Source organism: Leuresthes tenuis, unplaced genomic scaffold (genome assembly GCF_036924035.1).
Source record: "Leuresthes tenuis unplaced genomic scaffold, fLeuTen1.0.hap1 SCAF_3, whole genome shotgun sequence".
In the NCBI taxonomy this organism is placed as follows: Eukaryota; Metazoa; Chordata; class Actinopteri; order Atheriniformes; family Atherinopsidae; genus Leuresthes; species Leuresthes tenuis.
This window is the reverse complement of record NW_027325357.1, coordinates 21,174,269-21,188,172: the sequence shown is the minus strand read 5'-3', so window position 1 is coordinate 21,188,172 and position 13,904 is coordinate 21,174,269. Positions and strand designations below refer to the sequence as shown.

General features: G+C 41.0%; 1 protein-coding gene across 2 annotated transcripts; it reads right to left on the bottom strand.

The window, feature by feature from the left end:
* Nucleotides 1–9,756: 9,756 nt before the first annotated feature.
* Nucleotides 9,757–13,165, bottom strand: camk2n1 (calcium/calmodulin dependent protein kinase II inhibitor 1). Of its 2 annotated transcripts, XM_072382514.1 has the most exons (3): nucleotides 12,548–13,165; nucleotides 12,262–12,464; nucleotides 9,757–11,526 (listed from the first exon to the last, which is right to left on the bottom strand). In XM_072382514.1, the coding sequence occupies exons 2-3, from the start codon at nucleotides 12,428–12,430 to the stop codon at nucleotides 11,453–11,455; spliced, it is 243 nt and encodes an 80-aa protein (XP_072238615.1). In that variant the 5' UTR covers nucleotides 12,431–12,464; nucleotides 12,548–13,165; the 3' UTR covers nucleotides 9,757–11,452. The 2 variants fall into 2 exon arrangements, with proteins under 2 accessions (XP_072238615.1, XP_072238614.1); XM_072382513.1 differs by having other exon boundaries at nucleotides 12,262–13,165.
* Between the last annotated feature and the right edge of the window lie 739 nt (nucleotides 13,166–13,904).

Genomic DNA, 13,904 nt, shown 5'->3' with positions numbered 1-13,904 from the left:
TAGACCTGATTTTTTTTTTTATGAATAAATGTTTATTTGGATTAAATCCTGTCAAATCAGTAATGGATCAACATAGTTATTATTTTAAAAGCATGTGCTTTACACATATTCAAAAGCCATTTTGTCTTCTTTAAAGGCTTCTAATTTTATTTTTGCTTCTTTACCATTTTCCACCTTTTGTCTAAAATGCTCCATTTTGGCTCCTGTCTATTTAAAGCACCTCTTCGAAAGGTGCAGTCTACTCCAATTCAGCTGAATGGTCAAAAAACTGGAGTGCAGGCAGCTGCTCATTATTTGTTTGAGCCGTGCCAAACCTCTTCTAAGGGATTATGCAAATGTATTTCCTGGTGATGTAGATAAGTAACAGGAGAAAAACCTGGACTGCCAATTAGGCATTTCAGTAAGTTCAGGAATAGTGTCCTCTCTTGGAGAAATTAATTACCTTTGTTTTGACTTTGTAACATTGCCAACCCGTCAGGAGCCTTGGGGCTCCTATACACCAAACCAATGAGAAGAACCAGCAGCGACAAAAGCCTCGCTGCCACGTCTCCTTACACTGACACCATCTGAACAAACAAAATAGCACTTGAACACACATATCTTCTACGCTGATCATCATTGTGACCCAACATCAATTCAACAAGTTGAGTAAAGTGAAAAAAATGTCGAGGAGTTCAACAATGCAGACGGTGGGTTTCACACCAAAGATGTGAGAGCTGGCTATCTGACCCAGTCGATGCCGTTCTTGACTGATGCAACGTGTTGAATTTTGATTCTTAACCAATATTGGAGACTAAAAACTGAGTTGATAATGACCTGACTTTGCACAAATATTTTTTTTGTTTTGGCTCTTTACCTGAAAATAGTAGAATAATACACTTGAATATAGAATATAGACACCTGCTCCATTCTGCAGTGCAAGTTTTGTTCTCTTGCACCGGCATAGATTGTACATTGTAGATGGCAGCTGGTGTTCAACTTTGTGGTTTTCTATAGAACAATGTTTTTGTGATATTCAGAGACACAGACCAGGGTGCAGCCATTGCTTCTGGTTCTTGCCATCAGTTTGGTGTTGACATCGGCAGCAAAGCTATGTAACACAGGAATTAAAAGGAATTAAAAGCATAACATGAAATCTGTCCAGCATCATAAATAGAGAGAGAACCCCCTCCCCCAAAAAAATTTACTAAAAATTGCATGATTTAGGATAGCTTCTCAATATCAAGAGTTCTTACTGGAACATTCAAAACCAGTAACCTTTCCTTGTTGTTTTAGCTGAAACGCTGTTCCAATTCCGTGTATTTTAGATGGTCTAAATAATTACTTTCAGCTTGAGGCATTTTGCAATGATTATTTTAACAGTTTACATAAAATGTTTGTCTTCCCGATCTCTCTGCACATTTAGGTCCATTAATTAGATTTGGCAGTGGCTGTAAAATGAAAAAAATGAAGACCAGTGCAGATCAGTTGGGCAGATGTTCATTTCCAACTGTGCAAAGGTAAGATGGAAGAATCAGTATGTTGTTGTCTCAGGCTGAACCACAGTTTCACTTCCAAGGTCGCCTATGAGCATCTGGATCCAACCTCCCTCCTCTGTCAAGGGGGAGTCCCAGCTCCCACTAAACCCTACCAATCCACTCAATAAACAGCTGGATTATTACATAATATGTGGCGGAGGGCTAAGCAGCCTTGAATCCTAAAAAAAAAAAAAAAAACTGCAACAGGATCACGCAGACTCTTGATTCGCTCATGCACAGTGGAGTTCAGCAGTCGCTGACAATCTGGCAACCACGTTCATTCATTCTGGTGGGGCCAAAGACCTTCAAGGCTGTCAGGCCCCAGCTCGACAATTTTCAATTCCTTCATAATTTATTGATGGCAGGCAGTCAAATTGCTTATCAATAATGAATAAGGGCTCAGTACAATGTTGATACAAAATACCCTATGGGTTGGGCTCATTCATGCTCACAGACCTGCAGACTTATGTACTATGTTTAGTCCCACGTGATCCGGAGTTGGCACATTGCACGAGTACAGTGTGCATCAGTGAGCTGTTTAATGTTGGGTGATGATGAAAATGCCTCTCATGTTTTCATTTATGACTCTGTCTTTGAAGATGTATGCAGGATAAAACCCCAGAGGTGAGGCACTAAGCTTCAAAAATGGGGGATGGGAAAAAACAACTGATAGACTACAAAGACACTGAAATGAAGAACAAGGACAACTTGTTCAGCATCTGTACTCATAACAGTATGTATTCAAAGTGGTGTGTCCAGTGTCCAGACACTGTGTTTAGCTCAATATTTTTGGGCATACTTGTAGAAAAAAAAAGTTTTGAGCCTTTGCACCCATACATGGCCACCACTCCGACTGGTCAATCGGAGAGGTATAGTATGTGTTTGAGCTCTAGCCAATCACACATGTAGGACAAATTAAATGACCAATGGCTGTGTTCCATCTAGGTCAGCATCTTTTATTCAGATGGCACACGTACACAGTTACATGCCATCTCGCCCCAGGGGCCCTGTGGAGACCCACTCAGCCACAGAGAGATGGCCCACCATTTTGTTCTGTTTTGAAAATGATCTCCATGCATGAGATTTGCTGGGGGGCCTGCAAGCTCTTCACTTTGTTGAGTATTTCAGTTTGGATATTTCCTGGCTGAGTGCAAGTGTATTTGTGTTAATGGGGGGTGGTTACATGCATGGTGCCAGCCTGTATTCGTGCATGAACATGCATATATGCTTGATTGTGAGAGTGTGTTTAATGCGAGTTCATGCTTGTTGCAGAGGAAAATATAATCTTGACAGAGAGTCCGACAAGAGTGTGTGAAACAAACTGTAGTGCTCTGCTGTGGAGCATGAGGAAAACACTCATAGCATTTCAATCTCTCTGCAGTGTTTACAGCACTCCTATAGCACACAAACCCAACACTTCATGTGTGTAGAAAGAACAGATGTCTATGTGTAGCATGTTAAATAAGACTCAGAGGTAAAGCATAGCATTTGTTGAGGCCAAAAAGGGACTGATCTAATGTAATGCTGTCCACATATGCTTTCATACTGGAATCCCACCATCACAGGTGACCATTGCATCAGATGGCATTTTGCTTTAGACAGGAATCAGAAAGTAGGACTTAAAAAAGTTGTTATGTTAAATGTAAACAAGTGGGTACACTCGTCTGTAGGGTTTGTTTAATGCTTTATGATGCCACTGCACCAAAATGTAAAAAGCTGTTTCACTCAGCTGTTGGTTTGCCTCCTCCGACTTAAAGCAGCAACAAAGCAACTATAGACAGAGAGACAGCGAGTGAGAGATAGAGAAAGAGAGACTGGGGAATGTGGTTGCCATAGTAACCATCTGGTGGGTCTGAACTGTTTCTCCCTGGCATTCATTTCATCATATTGAGCCCCTGTCTCTCGTCCTCTCTCCCAACCTCTACTCTCACTTTTGTTTATCCCTCTCCTCTCATCCTTCTCTCCTGGCTCTCCATCTCTCTTTATCTCCTCTATCTCCATCTTGTGCCGCTATCTAGCTCCTCTCCTCCTTGCCTCCCTGCCTCCCTTCCTCCCTGCCTCCCTTCCTCCCCTTCCACCTTTGTCTTGCAAAAGTGTTTAATGCTAATGCAGAATGGCCCTTCCATCTCTGTCTTTTTGGCCGTCAGTTCTCTTCACCCTGCCCTGATAGACCCATCTGTTAAACCTGGAGCTTGTCAAACAAGAACAATGCACAAAGCCAGCATCCACAGTGACATAATTTGGGTGCAGGTTTTTTGGAGATGAGAGAAAGCTGGACTGATATCTGAGAGGAAACTCACTTGAGAGATTGACATAATCTGATTTTGATGCAACCAAAGTTGCTTTTACCATCACATCATTGGCACGTTTGCTCAGATATAAAACCCCACTCAGGAACAAACAGAATATTTGGTGTGGTGCCTTTATTTTCCCAACCAGGACTGCATTTCCTTTTCCCTTCTTATCAGCAGTCGCCCTTGTGAAATCCCAGCAGAGGCTCAATCGACGAGAGAATACCTGATCCTAATGCTAAATGAGCTTGCCCACCACACATGTACACACAGACATTTTTCTGTGCACGTACAAAAATGGAAAACAAAAATGAAAGAGTGAAGGTGATTTTCCCAGTTAGTGGGAAAAGTATGGGAGGTCACAGCTGACATTTCCCTGCCAGAAACAAAGGTCATATTTAGGAGTCCAGCAGGGTAGCTGAGCTCTGGGTTTCCACAGGGACAACCGTGTGAGAATCAGTCAGCCGGACTGTCTGTTACCTTATGTACGCATCTAACTGGGGCTTTGTAGGATGTAGTTTCCCCCTTTATGTCAGTGAACTATGAATGCTTTGTCGCCTTTCTGTCCAGGCTGGGTATCGTAGCCTCTTCCCATCCTTCCTGACGGTGCTTTTCCTCCTATTTCTCCCTCCTTTTTACACCTGTCAGAGCTTATGTAACCTAACAGCTATCCAGTGCTTGACTTTCATCTGCCCCTTCTCGCAGCACTAGTGATTACTTTCTCATGAGTGCTCACTTCAAAACCTATTTGCTACAATATCATTCAAACGGTTACTGAGTAATATTAACTTCCCTCTACAGTAATGACAATAATGGAGGATCTATTTATTGTAAAGTGCAATTCAAGCCTGAGCTTGAATTAGAGGTGAGAAGGACTTTGCCATAAAGTGTATTAAACACGCCTTAATGAGATAAAAGATCTACATTTTTATCTTGGAATATTTATGAGTAAAATAGACTAGAAACAATGTGGCTGTCAGTTGTGAGGGAGATGGACAGCAAATGGGTAACTCTCTGACATTGAAGAGGGCAATCCAGGAAATGTTCAATCTCAGTTAAAAAAAAATAGGAAGGCAGTGACTTGGAAATCTTATAAACCAATGTTATATTCACAATTGAACATAGAAAACAAATCAAATGTTGAGGGTAAAACATTGAAATATTTCATGACAAATGTTATGGCAGGAACACATCTCTACCACTGTGTAGCATCTCTCTATCTTTTAGCACCAGTCTGAAAACATCTGAGAAAGCAGCTCCTGAATATTTGGGAGAACAATGTTGTTCCATTATTTTCTGATATAGGATTCTAGCTGCTCAACAGTTTTATTTCATGTTTCATGATTCGGCAAATATTTTCAGACGTTAAAAAGTGTCGACTACAGGCAGGCATGCCAGAACCCAGATTGTTAACCTGCGTTTGTGGATGGTACAGCAAACTGCCTTCACAGACAATGATTCCTGGAATTGTTCCTGAGCCCATGCAGTGATTTCTATGACAGAAGCATGCTTTTGTTTTTAATGCAGTGCTGCCTGAGGGTGTGAAGATCACAGGCATCTAGTACTGAGATTCAGCCTTTCAACTTTTTTTGATGATATAACGTAAAGTAGATAATGGAATATTCAAAGTCTTCACAATCTAACGTTGAGGAACATAAGTCTGAAATTACTCCAGAATTTGTAGATGCAGATTTCTGCAGATCGCTGAACCTCTGTCCATGTTTACCTCTGAGAGACTCTTTAAGGTGTTCTTTTTATATTCACACATGTCACTGACTTGTTGCCATTTCATCTAATTAACTGCAACATGTCTCTGTAAATATCAATGTGAACATTAATCCCTTGTGTGTGGCCTTCTCTGGTATCTGTTATCTTAGTCAGGAGAGTAAACTGCTCACTATCTGTCTGCAATGCACTCAAACAAGCAAACTGATAACCCTGCAGGGCCTCATTAGCACGAGCCTCACATGCTGGAGCTTGATAGATTTGACAGCAGAATTTAGAGTGCTAATCGTGACATATCTTTATTTCTTTCTCAATTTTTTATTGCAAATGAGAGTCCTCGTGTTTGGAAATTTGATTTCGACTTACGTAAGTCCTTTGATTCTATGCAATTATAGTCCTATCTTTGAATTATTAGCTTCAGCTAAGATCCTGCCATTTCCTAAATGGGAAACACAAACAAAAGAAAACCCTTCACACCTTAAAAATGATTCTCTACTTATTCAAAGTAGAGATTGATAAAAACCATCATTTACATTAGCAGCAGTGAAGTTATGAATTTTTCTCTGGAATCTCTCTGGAAGATGTTCCAGGGGAGAAAAAAAGGCAAATTTCAGAGTAACCCTTGAAATTTGTTAATGTCGACTCTTTGGATTTGAAAAGACATTGTGCATTTCGCCTAAAAAAGTTTTCATAGCCTTTCATATGATATATCACGAAATGATAAAATGCATAATTATGAATGAAATTGTATTTCTTGGTTTAACACTTATCAGACTGATGGACTCAAGCTGACGGAATAACTTCTGGTTTATTTCCAGGGAAAATAATGTGAACCAGTGATCAGTCTGCGGAGCACTTGTTATCCTGCATTCATAGAAATTCTCTCTCTTTCTCTCACTATTTCTCTTAAACACGATGACACACACCTGATGACACACACCCATAACGGGCCACTTGTACAACACATACGTGCAAACACACAGATATACATGTTTACATGCTTCCCATAGTGAACTCTAGCATGCAATATGCTCTTACAGACACTGTTGTGTGTGAACCCAAGCTCTAAACTGTGCGGTCTGCTCATTATCTGTACTTGCTTCCTTACAGTGTAAAATGTTCCTCTGCCATACAAACAAGCAAATGTTTTGGCGCCCTGTATCATCCGTATTCACTAGCACCTTCTTTGGCACATATCATAACATAAAAAAACAGAAAAACAGTTTGTGAAAGTCTTGTGCCAATCATTTTTGTTTGTTTTTAACTAAGCCCATTCGTCTAACAAAAGGCTTCTAGCTCTGTAATTCTCTGTCATTTTGCAGAGACAACCATTTTTGGGTTTTGCATAATGATTTTTAACATAGTTAACCTTCAGTTTGTGCTTCATGTGGTCCTCCCCTGTAAACTTTAAGGTGTGTTTAGGATTGTTATCCTGTTGTCGAGGCCTTCCTCTTTCCATAGCTTCGTCACTTTTTCACAGAGTGTGTGATGGTTGCTTCCAGAATATTCTGGTTTTGGGAGGAACCCATTCTTCCCTCCAACATGATCAATTCAACCTTGTTACCATGGAAATGTTCACCCTTTTTTAGCTGTACTTTGCTCATTGTGGTTAAAATAAAGTTATATGTTAACTTTATGTATCTTCAAGACTTTTGTCTATAATGAACTGTGCACAAGTCCTACCGAAGGCCCTCTGTAAGCAGGAGTTTAGGTTGTTCTTTCTTGAACACCAAAAAAACCCAGAAACAGTTATTTTAGTTTTATGGGCTTTAAAGACCTCCGTTTGAGCTCCACACCTTCTTGAGAACTTCCATTTGTTTTAACAAAACAAAAAAAATACACCAAAAATGTTTGCATGCAGTGTATCCCTAGAGTGATCAAAAGTAGAGTAAAGTGCTAAAACTACAGGGCAGTAAACTGATATCCACATGTTGAATAAGTTGCACAAGCCTTAAACCTAATCTGTAACTGACGAGAACAGCTCAAGATTCTATTTTCCCCTCTTGTTTCAAATGCAGCGTTTAAAAAAAGCCTCCAAGTTCGACAGGGTGTAAGTCCAGGTTAAGAAGGGAGACAGTTTATCATTCAGTCATCTTTGAGGCCTTTACTGGCAAGCAGAGCAGTGAGGTACTTAGATGCATTTAATGGAGCATTGTCCTGCATTATGATCATGTCATTATGGAATACTGCAGACTCATTCCTGTTACACTGACTGGGAAAAATTAAGTTACAGGAACTGGCAGCAGATCTCCCAGTCCACCCTCACCCCAAAAAGGTCCAACTAGCTCATCCTTAATGATACCAGCCCATAAAATTGCCCTTCCTCCACCTCGCTGGCTCCAGACTCAAAGTGGTATTGTGTATCCATCAGTGATGCAACCATTGGTCCATCTAATTCTTCCATCATGAGTCACTCTCATTTCACCGATCCCAAACAAATGAAACAAAATAAAAACCTTAAAAGTTTGTACTTGGGTAGAATTTCTTTCTTGGCCCTGTCTTGATACTCTCAGTTGTAGAATCTGATCTAATCACATGAAAAATAAAATAACTAAATGTTGTAAATATTATTCTTCCAAAATGCCGATGCACCAATGCTCTCAAAAATAGAATATATATTTTCTTTGCGTAACTGACATGGTGTTGCCCTTAATTGTGAAAGTGATGCACACTGATGAGTCTTGTTCATAGACTATACAAACGTGTGCTTCGTATTTTGAGTGGTTATTTCCTTTTGTTTAGATGAATATTTCCATACTTCATACTCAGTATTAGTCTACCCTTTCCTTTTTTGATACAGTTTTAATCTACCCCCCCCCCCCCACGCATTTATTTACTACAGACCCAACCAATCCACCAATTTTCAACACAAAGCGATGCCCTTGGTTGTACCCCTCTGTACTTATATAACTGCATAGAACAAAAATTATGTAGTAGCTTACAGTAACAATCCACTTACCAAAAAAGAGTGACACTTCATGTTTTATTGCAACAAGAAAAACAACTGTTTTACATCAGAAAGTCTACTGATCCTAGGATTTCTGACAAATCAGCACTTTGAGTAAACACCACTGAATATATAAGGGATCATTTTTGATTGCACGGGAAATTCTTCAATGTCGGTTCAATGTGAGTATTTTTTCAAATAATAAAGAGTAGATTTATTTTGTCGAGAAAACCCACTCGTCTTTTCCAAACCTAAGTAAGACAAATGCTGCCAATCGGTGTTGTACTTACTTAATGAGTCGCAGGTATATCTGCCTGTGTAGGTGTGATTTACTGCAGTCGCTTGCTGCATGGATTGCTGGTCTGTCTGTTGCAAACACTACAAGATTACATATGGAGATACATAAAGGAGAGATTTTAAAAAGAAATTTCAGTTTTAAGTATGACATAGTTGATACCTTACACTCTCATTAGTAGAACTGTGACATGTATCTATGTTGTCTATGTCATTAATTTATAATTTACTCATTAAACCTTGCTTTTTTCCCCTTTTAATGTGGGAATAATATATGAGGCAGCTGTGGAGCACCCATCTTTGTCCAACTCATGACACATAGTTTTCACTGCATCATCAGGATCCTCCACACAGACAATCATAAACCATTATTTCCCAAATGTAACATCTTGTGTGAGGAGACAGGTTGTTGCTGCAGTAGGCAATGCCGTCATGGTTGACTGCCATCTTGAAAGAAGGGACTATTTTGGCAGGATAATGCGGTCACGCCACTGAGTGAATAGGGGGTCTTGAGAGAAGAGGGTAGAGATAAGAGAATGGAGAACATTCCATTAAAGATAGCGATGGTATCAAGCCATGGCTCGGGGAAGACTATTCTGCGCCGAAACCCACCGCAGCTCCCATCGTGAGCAAGGTGCATCTGTTACCATGGTACCCGGCACAGGCAGCCCCTTTCATGTCTGTCAAGATGAGGAGGGAGACTAGTAATATGTTACTCTTGCCTGCAGTAGAGCTGAAATGGACATGTGAGCACTTATATGTGTATGTGCTTAGAGCTGCATGTATGTTCCCATCACACAGTCAGGTGGCCCAGGTTTAAGGTGCTGTGTGCTGACAGAGGCTCGTCACACAACATGAATCATTTAGTCACCACAGCAGAGCTGGAAATGTCACATTTCATCAGTGTTCCTCATGCCTGGGTGCCCCTAAATCTCTGGCAATGGAGTTGAAGGGAAGACTTTATTAAAGAGAGAAGCTGAGATTTGAAATGCAAACAGACATTTATTGCATTGGGAAGCAGTGTTGTACATTTTCCCCACAATAACATTTGCAGTACTGTAGCACTTAATGAGATCATAGTCTGTTGTGCAACTGTTTGAGCCCGGTGTCTCATCAGGACCAAGTGTGCATTTCAGATTCTCAATAGGATTATGTGCCCATCATTCTGCCCAGGTCTGTCTCCTTCCATATCTGATCTTTACAAAGAGTGAGATGCTACTTCCTCACAGTGGAAAATGCTGACTTTCCCTTCCTTGACAGCCAGTCAGGCGATACAATAACAGCAGGAGAAAGTTTACAAGGAACAAGTCCAAAAGTTAGCCAAGCTATCGGCTACTGTCTTCATCTTTCTGATACAAAACTATATTTTCATGTTTTTGCTACAGTTTTAAAACAGTTGTTTAAAAAAAAAAAAAAGCAACATCAAATACGTCATTCCTTATTGTAAACCACAATCAACACTAACAGTAAATAGTACTTTACCATAATCTTTATTACAAGATATTAGGCCACTGTACAAATCAGTGAGAATCGTACAGTACAATGCAGAATTAAGACTGTTTCTCGAGGTTTGTCATTCAAAGCTGTATACGAGGTGCTTCAAGAATACACAAGAGTTTCAGAATTGCTGCCATGCATGCTTGATTTTATATTCGCCATGCATGAGTTGGTATTTAAAGTGTTTTATGAAAGAGCCCTAAAAATTGGCAACCCAACAAAATGATGAACTCCATGAGTAAATGTATAAAGCACGAAAAAGAACAAGTTGTTCGGTACAGTATATCCCCTCATGAGATTTGGCACACACAATAATGCACAATGCAATATAAATAGTTTTATCAATAGGGTGTTTACAGTCAAGTTACAGTATCAACCAATCCAGGTGAAAGCCTGGGAAGCTTACAAACAGGTGGGAAGTACACCGTTATAAATGACTCGTTAGCTGCAAAGTATGGTAACAAAAAACACTCAGGCAACATCGAGAATTGTTAAGTGAAAAATAATATCACTCTCATTTGCTCAAAGTTTTCTCAACATACAAAAAAACACCCCCTTAGGCCTTAAGTCACTGCAAAAGACATATTCCCAAGGATCAATAATAAATAACACAAAACAAACCAGTTTACGGTTTCCAACTTTGTGCAAGAAAATATGGGCTACACTTTCCATATTTACAAACTCTGGTATTCATTTGCCCTCGATCAAAATGAAGAGCAGAAAGAATGGTACCATAGGTTTGATTGAGAAGATCGAAGTGTGTGCTTTAGTTTGTATTGTATTATAATTACTTCTGTATCCTGTCCCTGATTTCTGCATTTCGACAGCATCACCTCCCTCCTTCACCTCACCCCCTTGCCTCCTCCCCCCTTGCCTCCTCCCCCGTTGTCTTCTCCTGCGGTTGGATTTATGGCAAAACCCTGTAATCGAGGGTGTGTGGATGTGTATGTGTGTGTTGAGGGGGTCCACCTGGGGGTCTCCTTTGCTGCCATCTCCCACCCCTGCCAGCGTGTGTCATCCGGCTGGTCATGACTGACTGGGAGAGGAGGGTGTGGAAGTTCTGCTTGCTGCCACATGAGAGAAAGTGCTTATATACAGTGTCTTTGGATTAAAACTGGTAAATATCGCCCTAAAAAATTTCAAGAGTGTCTTTTGGGAGGGGGAGTGGTGAGCCGAGCGCTCTAAGCCTCTGTCGAGGTCTTCTCTGTTCCATTTTTCATTGCTTCATTGTCGCCATTCTCATCCTCGATCACAACTGTGGATGACAGGGGAGGGAGAGTTAATGAGAGGGGTGGGTTGGTTGGGTAGGGGCTCATCTGTGGCCTCTTGAAAATTCACCATCAACTAACAGGAGGGCTTTAAAGCCAACAACCATCAGCACAGAGCTGTATGAGCAGAGGTGATGTGTGCATGCATGGGAAAGTAAGCCAGTGCAGAAAGAGAAGGATGTGTGCTATTGTGTGCGCCTGATGCACATTTGCAGACGTGCGTGAGTGAATGGCTGTGCGTCTCTGCTGTGCGCCCACAGGTCTGTATTTCCATGTTGTCTGTGCATCTGCGTATGACCACAAGTGCACCTCATTATCATGGGTTTCATCGCGAATGCAGTACACACAAAAGCAAACAACCGACCTGATCTTATCATGCATACACACAAATCAGAATTATCAAGCCGAATAAAACTCAATCATGCCAAGCATTCGTTAGGGAGGGGGCATTCAGCACAACTCTGCTAAGCAAAATTCAAACAGCACGCACTGCGCATCCAACTTGTGTTGCAATGCGAACAGAATATTAAAAAATATCTTAAAATCACTCATATCACACACATGCAAGCAAACAATAGACTTTTCCTCTGATTTTACACCCTTCTGAGCAGCATGCAAGGCATTATTTGTGGATTAACAGGGAAATATCCCTTGCTATGGTGCACTTGTAACCTAAGTGCGCATTCACCACATCACCATACAAGCCTTAATTATATAATTACCCCGTTTGCTCCTGCCTATTTGTCCGAGTTTCGGCGGACGTTTATTCTGTGAGCCACTGAAGAAGTTGTTGGTATCTTGAAGACGACAGGTGAAGGAAAGGTGTCCCTCGTCGCCTTCATTTCCATAATGATTCATTTTTTCTTCGTTGAAAGGCAGCACTTCCGACATCTCCAAATGCGTCTTTATCACCAAGGCGCACCAGCTGAAATATATATCTCGTCGTCAAGCTTAGACCCTGTCGTCTGTAACAAACAAATAAAAAACTGGGAAACAAACAAAGCGTACTGCTGGCACGATAACCCTGTTTACCCAGAAGACACGTGTCTGCTTCCGTCTGGACGCACCAGAAATATCAGTAAATCAAAATGTCATTAGTTTCCCCGTTCGTGAAGCTTCGGCAACATTTTTTTTTCTTAAGGATCCAGAGGTTTTTGTTTTATCTCTGCGCGTATTGCTTTGGAAATGGAGGCGCGCGTACAGTACAACAGTGTCGTGAAGCGCCCGCTAGTTTCGAGCGGCTGAGTCCGTCGCACGGAAAATCTGAGTAAGAAATGCAAATTGAGGGGCGATGCAAAACACGGGTCCCGGGGAGACCTGACGAGGGAGCTGTACGGGTTTTTTTCTGGTGCAGCCCAGAAGCGTCCAGTTGGCGTCGTGGTACAACCAACGCTCCGCTGTCTCTGGGGTCTAGATGCAATCAAACATAAATGGCGATTTTTAAATTCAAAGATGCCACATAAATGCGAGCCAAAAAGATGAAAGATATCGTTTTCGCGCCACCACTCGACGAGTCAGAGACACTGAATTCTCAAGCCTCTTTTGCGATTTCACAAAATTTGCGGTGCATCTGTCCTGACGGGTTTTGGGGTGGATGAGTATCCTATCCGGCGAGTCAGACCTCACCGGAGGATGGCAGTGTTTTCATAGGCTGGGATGTGACATTTGGCCCTGTGGCGCACTCTCAGTTCCTACTCTTATAATTTGCATTTAACACTGCATCATTTTGATGCTTCCCTCCCTCCTTTTTTTCTTGATTTTGTAATTATTATAACAATCACATCACGATCATTTTCTCCTCTCGCTGCAATGTTTTCAGACTGTTTCCCCCTCCCTTTGTTTCACGTAAGGACCTTTATGTGTGAGCTGCTTTGTTTTCACCAGTTTCTGGAGAACTGCGTACAAATGTGTAAATGACTGCGCATTCGACAACCAAAGCAGCAAAAAGTCGTGTTTTAAATGAGAATCAATTTCAAGACTTTAGAAAGTTCCAGACTTTTCTCATGAATGTATGGGCACGTTCATCATGTAAATGTTCAACGCCCTCCTACATTTGATTTTTAAAGAAATGAAGAAACAAGATTTTTCAGATTTAAGGAGAAAATCCCTTTGCTCTGGAAAAATACGTTGACCAGATCTCGTTTCCCCGTAGACATTCTGATTAATTAATCCTCTTTGGAAGCGTTTTGGTGTTAGGATAATACAGGAGGTGTAGAGTATCCAGATCAGAGGGTAGTATGATGGCTGGTTTGCTTCAACTTATCCTTGGGGGACTACTCTGTGTCCCTGAACAAACTCCCTATGTTTCCACCCATCTATATTAACACGTATCCTATATGAACAATAAAAGCAGAGATATCTTACA

Bases quoted from the DNA above. Each gene is read 5' to 3' on its own strand.
- camk2n1 (XM_072382513.1), bottom strand. From the start codon at position 12,430: ATGTCGGAAGTGCTGCCTTTCAACGAAGAAAAAATGAATCATTATGGA. The intron at 11,527-12,261 runs GTAATTATATAA...TGTCATCCACAG, and splicing joins AATAGGCAGGAGCAAACGGG to TTGTGATCGAGGATGAGAAT.